The 19,733-nt window shown below is 45.4% G+C and overlaps 1 protein-coding gene across 1 annotated transcript in view; it reads right to left on the bottom strand.

Annotated features, from left to right (window-relative positions):
* The window catches only part of KCNK10 (potassium two pore domain channel subfamily K member 10), a 113,018-nt gene that overhangs the window by 34,035 nt on the left and 59,250 nt on the right, over positions 1-19,733 (bottom strand). The window contains exon 3 of the mRNA XM_054566981.1: positions 4,814-4,931. Coding sequence (XP_054422956.1) covers positions 4,814-4,931 — 118 coding nt within the window. The remainder of the gene's footprint in view (positions 1-4,813; positions 4,932-19,733) is intronic.

Below are 19,733 nucleotides of genomic sequence, written 5' to 3'. Positions count from 1 at the left end.
TGGGTTTTGTTTTTGTTTTTGTTTCATACCTCTTCTGTAGTTGCTGCTTGTTCAACATCCACCTTCCTTCAGATTTTTGGGAAAGGACCCTGTCCCGTGCCGAGGTATAACACAGGGTCCTGCCTCCCACTATAGAGGCAGCACCTTCCGAAGCAGCCAGGACACAAGCACATGAACCCCTAGGCTCATCCAATAGGGTGCTCGGCCTAAGACTTTAAATCTAGAGCCAGTGGCCCAAAGGAGGTGGGAGATGGCAGCTGCTGTGTCCAGCAAGGTCAGGCACGGGCCATGGAGGTCAGAGGATGCTTACTGGCCCTCCATGATCTGTGACCCTTAAATGTTTATTAGTTAGAATTTTTCAGTGTTAGGTCATAGAAAACCCAATGCAGGCCGCCTGAAGCAGAAGAGGAAATGAAAAGCATTGAGCCCAGTAAATAAGAGATTTAACATTTGTATCTTAACACTTCATGCGTAGCTCCATCGAAAGCTCAAAGGATGTGAACAGGACCCTCTTTATCACTCCCCTTTTCTTACTCTGCTTCTTTAGTATTAGCTGAATGCTAGGCAAAGCAACCCGCCAAGGAAAGAAAATGATTGGCAGGGTCCTGGGCCTATTATTGCTTTCCAAATTTACCTCCATTAAGAAAGGAAGTCAGTGCATCAAAGGTCAAGCAACAGCCCAGGAACTGAGGTTCTTACTGGGCTAACCCAGACCTCATGTCCATCTCTTAACTAAGGACTGTGGCCACTTGCCTACAAGGTAATGGACTTCTTGGTCTAGACAAGGTGATTCTTCCCCTGAGACCTGCCAAGTGTGGGGAAGAGGACCACTGGGAAAATGGTTATCAGGATAAGTAAATGGATGCCAGGTATCAGAAACGGAGGACTACTTATCATTTGAACAAACTCAAAGATTCTAGAATTAGCATATAAAAAAACAGATAATGTTACACATCAAATATTTCTCATTAGAAGCACCATTCCTTAATCACACAAGGTCATGTGGGTCAATGAACACAACTGTTCAATAAACCAAGCCCCTGGGTCCCTGACGATTTGACACAATAAGTACCATCAGAACTCATACCAGTGTAGCTGTAGTGTTTTTCACTGCATCGTACAGAACACTGATTTAGCCATTTTATAAAACATGCACATTCCATTTTATTTTCTGTTGGAGTCTATGGACTAATAGGACCCAATGTGGTCTGGAGTGTCTGAAAAGGCTTCCAGGCCCCAGACTTAATATTGCAATGCACACCTCTAATATGTGTAATAGTTGATCTTACCGTATCTGCGAATTTGCAAGCATGAACCTAGTCTGACACATAATCAGATGAAGAGTCTTTCTAAAAGGGAATGACAGTCCTCTTCCATTGCAAATGGTCTTATTGCCCATAACTTCCTTGATTGCACTAATGTAGAAAAAAACTCAGGTCCTAAAGGCTAGGCCTAAAAACAAAAACAAACATCTGTGCCTCTAAAACAATGCTTAGCCTCTGAAACTTACCCCAATAAGAGACTGACCACCAAAGATGTGCATAACCCCAAAGACGGCATACTCTCCAGCACCCACTAAACACGTGGTCATGAAGGATAAGGGAGAGAGAGGCAGCTCCCCAATGGCGCGGCTGGTCTTCAGAGAGCAACAGAGGAGAAAACCCTTCCCAGATGTTAAGGAAGGAATCCTCCCATCGCGAGGGCGGAGGGGCCTCCTAATGCCTGTCCTTCATTGCCATGGACTGGGGACTGCTGTGTGCCTCCCATTCTTTTAAATGAGAATTTTTATTGCCATGTGACTTCAGTATTGTACAGGCGGCAGATTACTGTCAAACTACTTCAGCAGAACTGGGAAAGGGATATAATCTAGCAATGCCACCATACAGGAAAAAGAATAAAATAAAGAGAAGAAATACAAAGAATGATAAAAGAGCCCATCAGGGGCAAATCTCAGAAAGTGCCAGCAAAAATCCAATTATTAAGGTGAGGGTCTCGCCCTGGCCAGTGTGGCTCAGTTGGTTGGAGCATTGCCCTGTAAACCAAAAGGTCATGGGTTCAATTCCCAGTTGGGACACATGCCTAGGTTGTGCATTCAGACCCCGGGGCACATACCAGAGGAGACCAATCTATGTCTCTTTTTCACATCACTGTTTCTCTCCCTCCCCTACCCCCACCCCCCAAAAAGTGAGGGTCTCATCTTGAACTTCAAAAGAAGCATCTTTGTTTGCACCAGGTGTGGATATAAGTGGAAAGAGATAGCAGCAAACCCCCCCCCCTGAACTTAGTCTGGTGCAGAAAAACAGACAAGGCAGGACTAGTAGAGGAGTAAGACAGATGGACCGTATTTTTAGAAAGCGCTCTGTTTCCTCGGCAGCAGGCAAAGAAGAGAGTCTGGGATGTGCTACCTGAAAAGCTACCTGCTTCTCCCTGCTCTCCTCTCCCCAGCCCCATGGAAAATTCAGCAGATGGCTGGTGTAGGAATATTCCGTTTGTTTGGTGTCAAGTATTTTAAAAAGAAGCTGGCCCAATATAAATATTAAGCTTCCATATAAAAAAAAAGTGAAAAGAGCAGCAAAATTTACAAATGGATGAAAGACACTCAGTAGAAAAGTGTCACCCAAACCAGACAAAATTGTAACAAACTATGAAGTAATCACTTCTAAGAATCTTCACAGAGAAACCACAAAGCAGAAATGCAAGAAATCAGGGGGAAAAAATAGTGAGACAACAAATAAAGATGAAATGGGAGCTAATGGAACTCAGGAAAGAAATGGGAAGGGAAAAACCCACTAATGATCACAAAATGAAAATAAAATTGGAAGAAACAGATGGCAGAATAAGCGCTGTGAGGAAGACACGCACACACAAAAGGAATAGAGGGGATAAAATTACCAAAATGAAAACCAAATCTTAAGAGTTAAAAAGACACAGAGGGAAAATGACAGATATAAAATGCAAAGAAGTGATGATATATGTGTAGTCGGAATTCCCAAAGAACAGAACTAAAACCATACAACAGAAAAAATGTTTACCTATAAGTGGAACCTAATCAACAAAACAAACAAGCAAACAAAATAGAACCCAAAACACGGAAACAAAGAACAAGCTGACAGTGACCAAGGGGGAGGGGAGAGGGATATAACGGGGGCAGGAGAAGAAGGGGAAAGGTCAAGACACGTATAAAGGACCCATGGACAAGGACAACGGTGGGGGAGGATTGAATGTGGAAGCGGGGGGTGGGCAGAGCGGGGGAGAGCAATGGGGGGGACATGAGGACAACTGTGATGAACAGCAATTTTTAAAAAAAAATTTTTTTAAGATGACAATCCGGAATACTTCCCTGAAATCAAAGAAACAAAACCTAGTAGTATTATCAGATGGAAGATAAAGATATAATAACCTTGTGTGTAGCTGAGCAAAAGATCAAGTCACTCACAAAAGGGGACAAATATTGGGCTGACATCAGGTTTCTCTACAGAAGCGTAAACATCAGAAAAGAATGAAATAAGGCAAATGAGACCCTTTAAAAACAACATGTGAGTCAAGGATTGCATTTCCAGCCAAACCACCACTCAAGGGCAAAGCTACCATCATGAAGAGCACAAGAAACTCAGGGAATATTGCTCCCATAAGCCATTCTTAAGGGAGCTATTTGAAGATGAGTTTCAGCCGATCAGATGAGGAGGAGGAAAAGCATGGCAAAGGGACTCAAGATGAACACTGACGATAATTAACTAAGAACTACAACTGAAACCAATGTGAGTATCAGGAGAACAAACCAGAATGTAAATTACACACCCCGATGTTACAGAATGACCTGAAGAGCAATCATGGATAGTGGACGAGAGAAAGAAGGTGGGATGCTAAATTCACCTTATAGGCAACAGCTGAGAGCCAAGAGTTATCATCTAAAGTGGGCAAATCAGCTGATAGAAACAGAAGTATATTTAATCATTTAAAAGTAAACACCAAAAGGACAGTGTCAAGAGGATGTCACTGTCCATAACAGGGAAGTAATAGATACTGCTTAACGACTAGAACAGTCTTTATATACTGTTATAATTATAAAGTTAGCCCCTAAGATAAAGATATAAAACTCCCCAAGTATCAGGGGAAAAAAGAGGCACGCAAATATTGTAAGACAAAAATTGCTGTAGGAGAAAAGTAATTATAGATCACCCCATGATTAGTTGTGAAGAAAACTTACCTAGTCAAAAGAAAAAATGAAAAGGCTCACTTTTTATCTAATCAAACTATGGTGAGAGGACAGGGGCACGGGAAGAGAGCCCTTCTCCAGGGGAGCAGATGAAAGAGAACTAATTCCTCCTCTTAACACCACAGGAAGTCAAGATATAATCCCTAAAACTGAACTTTCATAAATTAGCTATATGAGTGTGATATTTAGAGCCATGAAGATGAATATCAAAAGAACCAAGCAAAAGAGAATAAAATGGTTGCCCTGGGGATGTGAAAAACTGCTGGTTTTCATAAACAAACTTTCTAGAACATTCTGGTTCTTTCACATATAACTTTAATAAAAAGCACAACTTTAAAAAAGGATTTTGAGCGCAACTGAGCAGTCGGTGCTCGACTAACTGATGCATATTTTAAGTTTTCACTCTTGCTTAACGAAGTTCTTCAGTCTGCCTCTTGCTTACAGGCACTACGACCACCGCATTCACATGACCGTGTTTCATAAGCCTCCTGGCAACCTCAGGCTCTGCCATGTGTCCTGTGAGGACAAAAGGCTTGACTCGGCGCCATTACTCAGCGTGGCCTGCAAAGGGAAAGAGGTCAGCAAGCAGGTGGGTACCTATGGTGGTGATGACAGTTCCAGCAAAGAAAAAGGCACTTCCGAGGTCCCAGTGACTGCTGTTGTTGGACGAGTTTCCGATAGGACTCACCCCTGCGTTGTCAGCATCCAGGGCATGCTGCAAGGAAAGTGAGAATGCATGAGACCCAGTTTTAAAAGTTTAAAAAAATAATAATTCCCCTGCTCAAGACCGTGCAATGACTGGTTATGTAAATGAGGGTACAGTCACAAAGTGAAGTACTATACATCCACCTATTAAAATTCACTGTAGATGGGCGGGGGGAACTAGTGTATATAGTATGGTGCCATTTATGTAAAATTTGTGGCCACAGACTTACGCAGTGAAGCCGTGGGTTATACAAATTGCATACAAATTACTTTGCATAGACATAGAAAGATGTCTAAAGGATTATCACCCGAAGTGGCCACTCCCGGAAGGCAGGATTTCAGTTGCTTTCAACTCTTTTCTGTTTTGTTAGAATGTTTTACACTGAGCTTGTTTCAGGAGTACAGGAGGTAAGACCTTGAGTTCCCGGGTCAGGCCACCCTGGCTCTGCCTGTTACTAATTTCAGAACACTGGGCAAGTTATTTTAACCTCTGTAAGCCCAAGTCTCTGCCTTTGACACTGGGAATAATAATACCTTCCCCACAGAGTTGTTGTGAATATTAAATGAGATGATCCATGTATTGCACTTAGCTCAATGCCCCGCACTGGGTTAGGGTTGACTTAATAGCCAATCTCATGATTGTCATTTCACTGTCCCCCAACACAAAGACACATATTGTTCCTCTTTAAAATGCGACAGTGACTCCTTGCTGCCTACTGGATTTGGAATTCCATACAACTCAAAATTCCCGATAACTTGCCCACATTGATGATTCACCCCCATCTCATGCTACTAAAACCTCTAGCCTGGGCAGGACATGCCATGAGACAGTCCCTCACACTTGTGGACTTTGGGGTCACTTGTGCCCGCCCAAAAGTGCCATTACTTCAGGGTCTAATCCAGGCCCGCTTCTCCCGGGAAGCATGTACAGAATAAGGTGAAAATCTCCCAGCAGCCCTTCTGAGCTGGACCCTGCCATCCGCTTTCAGGCCAGGGGACGGGGGAGAAAGAGCACACTGATGAGCTGCAGTGAAGAAGGGGCAGGAGGGAGTTTCAAGGGGAGGTGACAGACTTAGAGCTACTTCTAGAACACTGAACAACTAGAGGCTCTGTCCCCTGGAATAACCCCAGGTAGAGCACACAAGACAAAATTAAGTACTGAAATGTGATTATATTTATCCTCAATAATGCCACTTAAGTTTTGTCAAAACAGACATTGTTGCCACAAATCAGGTTGCAAGGGAAGAAGTCGATCATCAATATACGTTCCCTTCATGAGTCAGAGACATGTAAAACACTCTAGACCAGGGATCAGCAAACTTTATTCACAAAGCACTATATGATAGTTACTTTAGGCTTTGTAGGGCAAGTATGGCTTCTGCTGCATGTTTTTCAGTTCATTTTACAACCCTTTAAATATGCAAAGACCATTCTTAGTTCACGTGTTGTCCAAAATCAGGCTGCAGGGTGGATTTGGCTGACCCCTAGACAACCGAGTGAATAATAGGAAAAATTCTCTTTTGTTCAGGTCTTTAGTCGACTCTTTGCTGCCTCTAAGAACATGAAATCTGTGCTGGCCACTGCTCCTAGCATAAACCCTGGCACCCGAGAATGTAAAATCCAGCTGCGTGGGAGGTGTGCAGGCTGTCTTCGCCCACCGTTTACAGCGACCTGATTGACAACGATCATCTATCCATCAGGGACTCTGCTCTGCTCTGCTTTGGAGAAAAGACAGATGGTGAGTCCTTTCTGCTAGTAAAATAGCCATTTTCACTGTGCCGTGGGTGCCATCAGACACAGCCACAGGCCTAACTAGTGTTTATCTCCTCGTTATCTATTCAGCTCTGATGGGCCCACCTGGAAATAATACCTCAGGGACAGCTCAAGGTCTCAGTCACTTCAGGGACCTCCAGTCACACCATCAATACCTAATATTTACGACATTTCTGATGCTGCAAAAAAAGCTTGGTTTCAGTCAAGTCTCACTGGGCTGAGTATTGCACAGAAGCATCCTAAGCAGACCCAGCACCACATGTAAAAATACAGATTTGCAGCAAAGGCAGACTGAGATGCTTATTTGTTTCATCAAAAAATCCAGAGTAAGATTCCTTTTCGAGTTTCGGTTTTTTGAATCACGTAATTTATAAATATTTCACGTTCATATATGTAACCCTCAAGGAGAGTGTTTATCAGCTGAAAGGAAAGGAAACCAACATTTGTTGAGTGTTTGCATTGAGCCAGGTACTATAGAAGTGGTATGTCATTTTATCCTTTGTACAACTTGCATGTTATTCAATTTTAACCTTTCTACAACTTCCAAAAAAAAAAAAAGGTAAAACTATCCCCCTCTTCAGTGGTAAGAAAACAGGCTCAGGAAAGTCAAGTAACTTACCACAGCAGACACAGCCAGGAGGCAGAGAAGCCAGGAAGCAGAATTCGAACCCTGACTGGCTAAAAGCCAAGGTTCTGCCCTGTCCTCTACAAAGGGCTCCCAGGACACACTTCTGTCCCATGCCCATTCTCGCCTCCAGACAGGGATGACAGAAAAGGATGGCCATTGTCTAAGAATTTAGACAGAAGGGACCACAAGGGATCAATTCTAATTCGACTACTTCCTTGGAAGTGGAGGCACAAAATTTCATTTTGTCTCTTGGAGCTGGAGAGAGCTTAACTGTGTTGCACTGAAAATTAAATTTAAAAACAAATAGGTAAAAATCGGGGAAGGTTGATTTTATACCCTGAGAGGGAGGGAACAGAGGAAAGAAAGACAGCCATGAAAAACAAGGAAAGAAAAAGAGAGAAAGGGGTGTCGACTGACATGTGGAAGGTTCCAGGTGAGTTCCAGCAATGCCCAGGGCTTCTGAAGAACGCACCCATCCAGTACCCAGCTCTGACTTGCTGTGTTATCACGCAGATTCTTCTCCTAATCACCCCCCGCATCCCAAAATCTTCAGTAAAGTGGACTATACACACAAATGCCTTTAGGAAGTGGTTTTGTGGAAATTAAATACAAGCATTGTTATGGGGCTATGGGGTCAGAGTGTGATTTATTTATCTATTTTTATTCTTTTTAAAGATTTTATTTATTTATTTTTAGAGAGGAGAAAAGAGGGAGAGAAACATCAATGTGTGGTTGCATTTCGCACGCCTACTGCTAGCCTGCAACGCACTACACGGGGAACTGAATCGGTGACCCTTCGGTTCACAGACCAGCAATCAATCCACTGAGCCACACCAGCCAGGGCCAGAGTGTGATTTAGACCCAGAGGTAAGATGGAAAAGGACAAGCCCTTCAACGAGTCACTGAGCTCTTGCTAAGGCTTTGGACAATCCCCAGTACCGGAAATGAGGTTTGATTCTATCTAGATCTGATGAGTCAGAAAGACTCTAATGAACCACTAGAATTAAAATGAATCGGCAAACTCGGCTTATGTATCTACAGGGAAAATGCAGTGCAGAAGACTGTATTCGCTTGAATTCATAGCACCATTTTTATTTCAATAAGAATATTTCTGATTGAGTTCATAGTTCTAACTTGACCCGCCTTCTAAAATAGTTTCTAATGATCTTGTTTGAACTCAAGAAAACATTTTAAAATGAAATGCATTTAAGTTTCTCTCTCTCTCTCCGTCCTGCTCCCTCTCCCCCTGCCCCCCCGCCCCGCCCCGCATGCAGGCTGCAAAAGTGAAGATAAGCCAGCCCCTTGAAAGTGTCTAAGCACAGAGATAGTGAAATGATATAACTAAGCTGTGTACTGTTTGGCTTAAAGATCAAACAAAACCCTCTCTCCGTCTCTCCCTCTCTCCATCCTCCCCACCCCACCCATGCATTAGGACCACCTGAAAGGCAAAACAGAGAAACTGCAGCCTCTCACAGGTGGGGCGGGTCTGAGGTTGACAGAGAAGGAAGGGAGAAGGGAAGTATCGATCACTTGGACACCCCCGCCGCCCCACCCCAGGCGCCCCCAGTGCTGTAATCCCATAAGGCAAAGCCTGGCTGAGTAAATCACTCTCTGGACGGCGTGCGATACCATCATGAGTGTTCATACTACACTGAGATGAATGATGAGCCACAGGGGACCACTAACTGTCTGTGGCTTTTCTCCTATGATCTGTGTACTCGGTGAGATAATCTGTTTCCTTATGTGGCGCCAGAAAGGAAGACGCACGATAATCACTCAGCTTGTCTGAGGCTGGCTAAAGAATAGCACCAATGGGCGCCATATGCATGGACGTGGACAGCTGGGGCGATCGTCTGACTACGGCCCAGTCTAGGAGACTTGCGGGGAGTGGAAGGGCGCTCCCTTCACCATCATGCTGGGACCGCAGGGCACCGCAGCGCAGGATATACGGTCACTTCACTCATAGCTTACACCACCGGGACAAAAGGAAAGGAGCCCTCCTCAGCGGTCACCACAGTGGCTGTGTCTGTAGTATACTTCAGCCCAGTCAACAAAGAGACTTATGGAGGGATATTAGTTAGCCAGGGGTGGAGGCAGGATGACAGGGTGGGTATGAAAGTGGCTTCATAAATGTATTAAAAGTGAGCACACTCTCTGCCAAGAATGGACAGAAGGAGAGCCGCAGGCCCTGTGAGGCAGACAAAGGCCGCTGGCAGACCGCCTGCGTTCCAACTCCGAAGGCCCCTAACAATTCGAAACCCCGGCAGCCTCCTTCCACCTCCTCCCACAGTGGTGGCGGAAGGGCCTCGGGTCGGAACTGGGAAGATGGTGTTAATTTGTTTGCCACAGTTGCTTTTTATTTCTCCTGCCTCAAAAGTGCTTTTCATATATATTTAACCACAGAAAAAGTGAATATGGCGGCGCTGGGGCAGGGGCAATGCCACGTGCACGTGCAAGGCCATGTCATAATATTTCAAACCATGGTGGGAGGGTATCAGAGAGGAACTCTGGACCCACCCTCAGCAAGTGCCTCAGCAAGGCAGTTCTGTGGCTGATTCCAAGAAGTCTTTGCTTTAGTACAGAGAGGTGGAGCGTGTAAGCAACTCGCATTTCTCCTGCAACAGAGAAATTTTGTGGATGAAATGGCAAATGTTCAGCCTGTGCAAATTACTCAACTTCTCTAAGCCTCCATTTCCTCATCTATAAAAAAAGGGCTTTTTCTTTGCAGGGATTTCTTTTCTCATGTGTTTTTCATTTTGGACAGTGCCTTACCATTTCCTATATAATAATATTAATATTACAGGAATCCTCTCTAAGGGCTTAACTAGTGAGCAGGTTAACTGGGTTCGCCCTTGTGGTGACCCCTTGAGGTGGGTATCCCTACCATCCCCATGGGACACGGACTTGCACTGGGGCACACCTCGCCCATGGTCACACCCCTACTGCATGGCCACGCCAGCGTGCAGATGCTGTTAGAATTGTCAACAGGAAGATCACCACCTGGAGATGCTGGGAAGGCAGCTTCTCTCCACCTGCTGGGTTCCTCTTTCTCCCCATCTCAGATTGTCTTGGCCCAGCTTCCTGCCTCTGGGGAGAGCAGGCTGGCGTCCACACAGGCTGGGCACCTCAAGGGCCCGTGAGAGGTGGGGGGGGAGGGGAAAGAGGATCGACACCCGTGTGCCTTTGCCTCACACCCAGGCAGATGGCCAGTGCTGGCCTGAGTGGGGCAGCCATCCTGTGGCCGCACCACACTCATAAAAGCCAGGCCAGGCCACAAAAAGGCCAAGAGAAAGGCACCGTCAGGGCCATAGTGACTATTATGATGGTGTTTATTTTCCTGCTGTCCTAGTACCCAGTTATGTGCAAATATTAGACTTTCCTCGGGCCCCTGAGGGATCCAGGCAGCAGGCTTTCATCAGAAATTTACAGCCTGGTTATAAACCTAAAGTAAAGGCCAGCTGCAGAAAGGACAGGATGCATGGAAAATCTGTTTGGAGAATAAAAGAGGGAGAAACCCAAGGTGAACTGGGCCGCCCATCCAGAGCTAATGGTCTGGGACAAGTTCGCTTTCCTTGTTACCAGTAGTCAATTCTTCTGGGGGGGAAATGTTCCCAAACTCAATTCATCAGCACCTCGGTCTACACTCATGACTACGCTACCTAAACATTGTCATGTGGGATCCAGCCCTATTCGGGGGAGCTCTTTTACCAAATTGTGCCCGACAACGTGGAATTAATTTTTTCTCTTTTTGACTACATGGAAGGGTGAAGTCTTCCATGTCAAAATTGAGTCTACCTGATTTCTGGGAAAAATTTTTTTATTGGGCTAAAAAGGTAGCTATAGGAATTCTGATTCATTGCAGCGTGAGTTCAATCAAAGATCACTATTCCTTCCATTGCCATTCCATGCATTGGAGAGAGTCTGAACTTTAATAGACTGTTAAAACCACGATTTAAAAAAAAAAGAAAAGATTCTCCTGCTACCTTGTTTTTGTTGTAGCTATTTACTTAAAATCTTTCTTGGTCTTGAATGTTTGATATTAATCCCAAATTAATATTTCATTTTCTGGGCACCCTTAGAGAATGTCAGCACCTGCAGTCACCACCTTTATCTGATGCTCACACAGTTTGACATGACACAGAAATGGAGACAATCCCAGGAACTTCAAAGAAAGTTCTAGAATGCTCATAAAAATAATCTTAGTTCCAACACCTGCAATGTGCCTTCTTATTCAGCCCTCACAAAAAATAAAAATAAATCCTGTACTAATAAGTCCTATTATAATTCCCATTTTCTAAATGAGTCAACGGAAACATAAGTAACCTGCCCACGGTTGTAGTAGTGAGTGTGAGGCAGGGCAGGCTCTGGTTAAAAGTCCACCCTGTCAGCTCTGGCCTTCTCCTCTCTCCCACAGATATCTGTCTGTCCAGCCTGCAAACATTTTTCTAAAGCTCATCGGTCATGTCACCCCCCTCTACCTGGAAAAAAAAAGACAATATAGAGAAGTAGGAATTTGTACTTCTGCTCCTCATTTTTCAAAGAACAAAAGATTAAAACCCTCATTCACTCAGTAAAGTGAACGTACATTGGCAAGCTTTTCATCCCTTCTGCCCATTTCCACCGAGAAGAAAAGAAAATACACGTGCTCCATGTGGACGGGCGCAGACCTGAAAGACAGCCTCTGCGCTCTGGTTTTAAAGACGCTCTATTGACCCAGCCACACCGCCTGATGTGAAGGCGAAGAGCCACGTCCCTCTAGAGCACAGCCAACAGATCGTCATGATACCCTGTAGTCTCGTCAGAGGCCAATGAAGCCCCTTCCGGGGGTCCCCCAGGGTGAGTCAGAGACTCTTCTCTGTGCATTGAAGCCCGAGCGTGTCCTTATCTTCCAGCAACAGTCACACTGGGCCCTAACTAGCTCCCCAAGCCCAGTCGGTGCCCCCAGCCAGGCAGAGGACACTGGTGAAAGAGCATGGACTCTGGAGCCCATGTCCAGATCCCACTTTGACTCCTCCCTTAAGCGTGGCAAGTTATTTAATGTTCCTTGGTGGCTTACCCCTCCTCACAGGATCCTTATGAAAATTAAATGACTTAAAATACAGAAAGCATTTAGAGCAGTGCCTGGCCACAGTCAACTCCAGGCGAGTGTTAGCAAGTATCCAGGCGAATAGCAAGACTATTTGCACTAGACTGGAAGCTTCCGGAGGACAGGGAGTAGGCTTCCTGCACCTTAGTTATGTTTTGCTGTTCACCAGAACCTAGCACAGCACCTGCTTCATGACAGGTATTCAGTAAATATTCGTTATCTAAATGGATACATTTGATTAGAAGTAATGAAAATAATTGTATGAGCCACACACCATCAAAATCTCTAAATGATTTTTGCTTCACTTTAAATAAGGAGCAAACGCATGCACAGTTGTATGCAAATGTGAAGACAGTAGCATTCATTTCTGGGTTTTTGTTTATTTTTATGGGAGTTTTTTTTGGGAACACTGAATTCTCATTTGCAAATTCATTTTTCCAGTGACATGCCAATTACCATTAGCTCTTTAATTGCTAGCTTAAAAGCTTTAGATCTTCTTCACTCAACAGTGATGGAATCAACAACCCCAGGGATAAAAATAATAATAATAATAATAATAATAATAATAATAATGAAGTAGAGGCCTGTAGAGACAGGCCACAGGCTGCAGGCCCAATCTTGCACGCATGGAACGGTTTGCTGGAGAAAGGGCGGGCCTCCAACTTCAGGGCAACAGCTGTGGGGAGCCACTTCAACTCATTGGAGCTGGGTCCTTAGTCACGAAGAACTTAAACCTGCCCTCACCAGAGGTCACCTGCTGCCCGGGCTGTGGCCTGAACTTCCTGCACAAGGGCCACTAGGAAGAAGGGACGGACCAGGGAAGAAGGGATCGGAGCTTCTCTGGCTCTGCTCTCCTACTCGTGGCAACGGTTTCCACAGGTTGATGAACGGATGTCTCACATGGCCCCTCCTTAAAATCCTCACATTCCTAAATATGTAACACTTACAGGGCTAGCTAGAGACACCAAGGGAATCTGCTCCTGCATAAAGACAGAGAAGGATGACCTAGAAGGAAAAGTCTTATATTGCACAGGAACAAAATCATCTTCTGTTTGGTTTCCTGAAGGTTTTAAATGAAGGGGCTCTTGGTCTCCAAAACAGATTTAGAAGGTCCCATTTACTCACTTGTTCCTCAAACCTTATGCATATTCTTTGGGCCAGCCACTGGGCCGGGCATGAGGGATATATTGATAAAAGATACAGGCTTAGCCTGCAAGAGCCCACAGTCATGGGACAGAGACAGACGAGAAAAACAATGATTATCTGACAGTGTCTAAAAAGTGTAGAAGCCAACGTGAGTGCCTGATGCTTCAGGGCCAAGCAGGGTCCCACTCACCATGGAGGGTCCACGAAGGTGTCCCCTGGACTTGAGTGTTGGCACCTCTGAGGATAAACCAGCTCAGAAATCCAAATCAAAACCCTTAGCAGAGTACCACAGATGGCACTTCGCAAATATTTAGTTGTTCAATGAATAAATCAATGAATCAATGACTTCAAACCAGCCCCTAACTGCCACTGCTACCCTTGAGGTTGATATGAGGGACCAAAATGGCAATGTACTGATCAATCAGATCATGACACACAGCTGCTTGAAACTTAGCCACAGCCTCACAGTGCTCTTAGGATACAATCCAACACCAGGCCTGGCATGGTTTGGCCCCTGACTATCTCCAGTCTAGTCGCTGACCCAGTTCCCTTTGCTACATGATCTCTGGCCCCATTGGCTCCCTCCTCTGTGCTTAGACAGTCCAGCTTCCTCCCACTGTAGACCCTCACTCAGCTCCCTCTCCTCGAATCCCTGTCTGGCTAAGTCAGTTCTGCTCAAATGTTCTCTCTAGTGCCCCATGGCTCCACCTCCCTCTCCTTCGCAGCATCCATCCTGGTGTTATTTACCCTCATTTGTGTGATTAGACATATAAGGTTTGCCTCTATCACTTCCTATCAGTAGGGTGACAGTGAAATTTATCTTTCAAACTAGAACAATTTTGAGAAAGAAAGAGATATTAACAATGGCTTCAGAACAACAAAAACTGGGATGTTTAATCACTCTAGCTATAAGCTCCAAGGGGGCAGCGCCTACGGTCTGTTTTTTACTCATACTATGTCCCCAGAACTTAATGTTTTGTCTGGCACACAGCAGGCAATCAATAAATTTGTTGAATTAATGAATGAACGAATGATTGAATGAGTGAGTGAGTGGTTTGGAACTTGACAGAAGAACAGAATGGACAATGTCACAGCCTTGGGTCATGGCAATTAATCAACACTTCCTGCTTCTAGAGAGAACGGTTTGGCAGCTCGTGATCTTTGGCCCTTCCCTTATCTGCAGAACAGCAGCCTTGGTCATGACGCCGACACCAAAGGTCCATGGCCAGGGCCACGGCATTGCACCCAGTCCTCTGCCCACCTCCCAAAGGAAATGCTGCTCCACTGAGGCATGGTGGAGTCAGGCCCAAAGAGCACAGCCAGGGAATGAGTCAGCATGCATGAGGCCCGCAGTCCAGCGCCCTGACTTGGCACAATTGCTCTCTGCAAGCTGGGAAGGCTATAAATCCAGGGAGAAAGGAGGAAGGGGCTCTGTGTTGGGAGCTTTCCCATCCTGCCATTTGTGTGGATTTTCCCTTAGTCAGGAGGAATTTGTCTTGATACAATTAGACACTCTCTAGCCCTGTTGTGTCAACTCAAGGATAGAGAAAGAGAACACAGGCACTGGAGTCTAGGAGATCTGAATTCCAGACTCCTAGCCTCTGCCAACTGGGGCAGGAACAGTGGCCGCCACACAGGATAATGGAGAGTGAGAAATGAGGCTCAGGAATAAGTATGTAAACTACCCAGCCCTGAGCCTGCAGAGCCAGGCTGAAGAAACGGTGTCAAGCGTTATTCACCAAACCGGCTTGAGGCCCGAGTACTAGCAAAGCATCTAAAACTCTAATCATTTATTAGCAAAGGGTAAAAATCCCTAAGAGGTCACAAAGTGGAAAACCCGTGGCAAAGGTTCCATTCACCAACATAGAATGTCACAGAGCAAGTCAAGGACAGGAAGACATCACAGGATGAGAAGGGAATCCTCCCCAAAAAGGATCGTACTTCCAGGAAATTCCAGACCGGACACATTTGAGGCCGATGAAAACTTCAGTCTTCCTTCAGACAAGCGAGCTGCTGTGAATAAAAGGTAACCCTTTGGAGGTCAAGAGGGTTCCGAGAGGTTAAGTAACTGGCGGAGGCAAAGGCTGTATGCCAGGGCCAGAGCCAGCCTTCCAGGCAGTGAGGTGGCCCGCCCACTCCGGGGGGACCACACCCAAGGAGCCTGGCACTCAGCTCTATCTGACTCCAATGTCCCTACTCCTGCCCCTCATCGACACCCTCCTTCTTTGAAAATACAATAGTCCACATTTGGAGTGCAATAGTACCGGGTCAGACAGCCCAGGCTTCCCTAGTAATTTCTCCTCCCCCCTCCAGCCTTTCCCTTGGAGTAAAAGCTTTGAGAAAAGGCCCACACGTAGTGTGGCTGACACCCCCACCACAAATGAGCGGCGCAGCACAGTGGTTAGACACAGGGGCTCTGCAATCCTGCCCCCAAGGCTCAAATCCCGGTTTAACCACGTATTGACAGCTACGTGGGGCAGCGACTTGACTTCTGAGCATTTACTTGCTCATTCATAAAAAGGAATGATGGTGACAGAACCCGCCTGCAGCTTGTTACAAGGGTTAGATGAGCTCAAGGACTGAAGCACTTAGAACGGTGCCTAGAGGAAAGTAAACAACCAATAAATGGTGGCTGTTTTTTAATATTACAGCAGCTCTGCAGGATTTTCCTCTCAGAGTCCTCTGCAGACGCCTTCGCTTGTCTCAGGGGTGAGATTCTAGAGATGGATGGATCTCTTGTGTCCTCCGTGGGCTGAATTGCTGGGCCCAGCTCAGGTTAAGTGGCTTGCCCCGGGGCACGAGACAGCCGATTCGGGAGCCTCACTGCAGAGTAAGTGGCATCCAGGGACAGAGAACTCAGGCTCTTTCCCCCAGTCACAGCTTGGAATCAATGCGCACCGTGTTGTTCGGGTGCTCTGCTCCTTGCGGAGCTGCCTGAGCCTTCCGGGTCCCCGAGGTTCTCCAAAACTATCTCCAACGACACAGAGAACAACCAGGCAGAACAGATCAACAAAGCCAGCCAGGGACCTACCAAATAGACTTGAGGCAGAGCATCTCCACCAAAGCTCAGGATGAAAATGATTATCTAGGTGGCCAGGATAAGCCTTCCAAATGGAATAGAAAACTGCTCCGTGCCTTCCCTGGGCTCCAGCTGCAAAGACGCCGCAGAGCAGAGGAAGCAGCCCAGCCCCGCACTCAGGGGAGCAGGTTCTGTGAAGGGAACTTGCACTTAAACAGCAGAAGCAAAACGAGGAAATTTGCCAATTTGAATATTTAGGGTTGGAAACCCCAAAGGGCATTTCAGGCACTTTCTTCTCTTTTCTCTTAGTGGGAGTCCCAGGTTACACACGCTTTAGGGACTCACTGGCCTTTAGGGTTTTTTCTGCTTTCCCTAACAGATAAACAGTGGCCATCACAATAGTTAAAGGCAACTGGGCTTTTTTTGTTTACTCCTCAGAGCACCCTAACAAGTGAATCTTGTTATTACAATCTCCAAAGTGCAGAAGGGAAGCTGAGGCCTAGGGTTACTCCCTAAGTCACAACACCCATAGACGGTAAAGAGATCCAGCATGGGAAGGCTAACTCCAGAGCGCGAACGCTGATGGCCAGGCCACGCTGCCTACGCTGCCCGCATCGGCTTGAACAGACAGGCATGTGGAGAGCAGAGCGCGCATCCCGAAACCTTTGCTGAGTGGAAAAAGAGTTGTTTTCAAGTTTTCTTTGTCAGGCTCTCTAAAAGGTGGACCTGTCTCTATCTCTTAGCACCCCTCATCTATGAGGTTGCAATAGTCTTCTAACTGGTCTTTCTTCCTCCAATTTCTCCTTCCTCCAACCCAACTTCTCCATTGCCAAGAGTTACCTTTCCAACAGAAAACTTCCATCATGTCATTACTGTGCTTAAATCTTTCAGTGACCCGCCACTTCCCACAGCATAAAGCCCCAACTCCTCAGCAAATCTCTCTAGGCACCTCCCAAATTCAGCCCCCACCCCTTCCCCAGCCACCCTACCACCACTTCCCATGCCTCTCCGCCCCAAGCCACTTGCTGATCCTTCATAGGGCCATGCGTGCTCTTGGGATGCCCTTCACCATGGCCTACCGAATGACCCCTGCCCATATTCTACATTTCTGTTGGAAGGCGTGGTGGTTATGAGCTTGGGATACGAGTTCAGATACTGCCAAAGAGTGAATCCTGGATCCTCCATTGCTGACCCAGTGACCTTGAGCATGTAACTTCACCTCCCACTGCCTCATTTTCTTCATCTGTAAATGAGTACAAAAGACTATCATCATAGGAGAAAAATAGCCACACAATTTACCCTATTTGCCTAACTGGGGCTCCATTTTTTTTTTTTTTTTCACATACTTCAAATAGCTCCATGCAATGAATTCTAATCATTAATTTGCATGTCTCTTTCTCCGGAACTTCTCACTCTATTGAAATGTTAGACTGGATAGTTCTTTGTGATGCGGGACTATGCCTGCATTGTAGGATGTTTAACAGCATCATTGGCCTCTACCAACGAGACGTCTGAAGCACTTTCCCAGTCAGGACAACCAAAAGTGTCCCCAGACGTTGTTGTCAGACAGCCCATGGAGGCAAACCCTGTCCCCGTTAAGAACCTCTGCTTGAAAGTCTGAGCAAACTGAATAATAATATAAATAGCAGCAATCACTATCATTTTTTGAAGAGGTATCAAGCACAGTTCAAAGCTCTATGCGTGAGTTACAGAATTTAATCCTCTTGACACCTAAGCGTGCGAGATTTTAGGCACATTTTATTAATAAACTGGATTACAGACAGGTTAGTAACTTGCTCAATGTGTGTCTTATTCTCTTTTCCATCCCCAACACCTAGTATTTCACTTGTTACAAGAGGAGCTCAATTGCAATTTAAAAAAACACATGAATAAATGACTGAAAGGATGAACATTTGAATGAATGAGATGGTCTCCCCCACTACAGCAACCCACCTTTCTTCACCTTTCAGGGACAATGACCTGTTGGTCTCCTTCAGAGTCCCATGGTACCCCATAACATAGTTTAAGTCATTGGAAAACTCCTCCCCAGCTAGAAGAGAAAGTGTTATACTTTCTCTTCTAAGCTATCCAAGCATTTCATGGGTGTTATGCTGCTTTGCATACTTTGTTTTTGTTATTAATAACATTAGTTGCACTTTCCAGCTTAATTTTATGATGGGGTCACTCAATCCAGACAAAAGTCCCGGTATTACCAGATAAATATCATCAATCTATTTTTTTACCTATCGGTCACTCCTTTCACACCCTTAAGAGATGCAGTAATATTATTTCCTAGCTTAGAAAACACCACACTGAAAAGCCTCCCAAATACTGTGTTTCTTATGAGCACTACATACGGTGATGCTCAGAGGAACAGCACGAGGAACGACACGCCGCCTGCTCTGAAAGTGTGGACATTTTCATCCTACGAAGGAATCAGTGAGCCGAAGGGCAAACCATGATGTTTGATTCTTGACTGACACAGGTTCAGCATTTAAACCTACTTAGCCTACACACACTGGAAACAAACACGAGTATAAATCCTTCAATCACAGTAGATGGAGATCTTCAAGTACCCCAGGCCAGGACTGAGACTCAGTGAGTACAGAGGGAAGAAACAGAGAAATGTTTCTGTTATACAGCAAAGAACTCCAATGGTTCTTGATGCTGCTAAAATTCTAGAAAGTGTTATACTTAAAGCACATGTTTAAGAAAGACTGGAGCTTATGATAAAGCAAGATCTACTTAAGGGCTTGTCGACTCACCAGGCAAGGCAGGAATCAGACAGACGTCACTTTGAATCCCAGCTCTGCCACAATGACAATTTGTAATGTTATTCAACCTCTTTTAGCATCACTTTCCTCATCTGTGAAATGGTCATTATACCAACTTAGAAGGTGGTTGGAAGGATTAAATGACAGAAGGGGTATAAGGTGCCTAACTCATAACAAGTGCCTAATAAAAGGTAGTTCTTTAAGTTGTTATAAAAATGATCTTAAGGACACACACATACGCACACCTGATTTTACAGACAAACCCCTCAGCTCAAAACCTGGGGTGGGTCTTAATGCGGCACCAGAGTTAGAACCTCTCTACTCCTCCATCCCACTCTCCACTCTGGCCTCTGAGTCCTTTCTTACAGGAGAGAGCCAAAAACTTA

This window comes from Pteronotus mesoamericanus, unplaced genomic scaffold (assembly GCF_021234165.1).
Source record: "Pteronotus mesoamericanus isolate MK-2021 breed Mesoamerican mustached bat unplaced genomic scaffold, CSHL_Meso_final contig_182, whole genome shotgun sequence".
Taxonomy (NCBI): Eukaryota; Metazoa; Chordata; class Mammalia; order Chiroptera; family Mormoopidae; genus Pteronotus; species Pteronotus mesoamericanus.
This window is presented reverse-complemented; position numbering and strand designations above follow the sequence as displayed.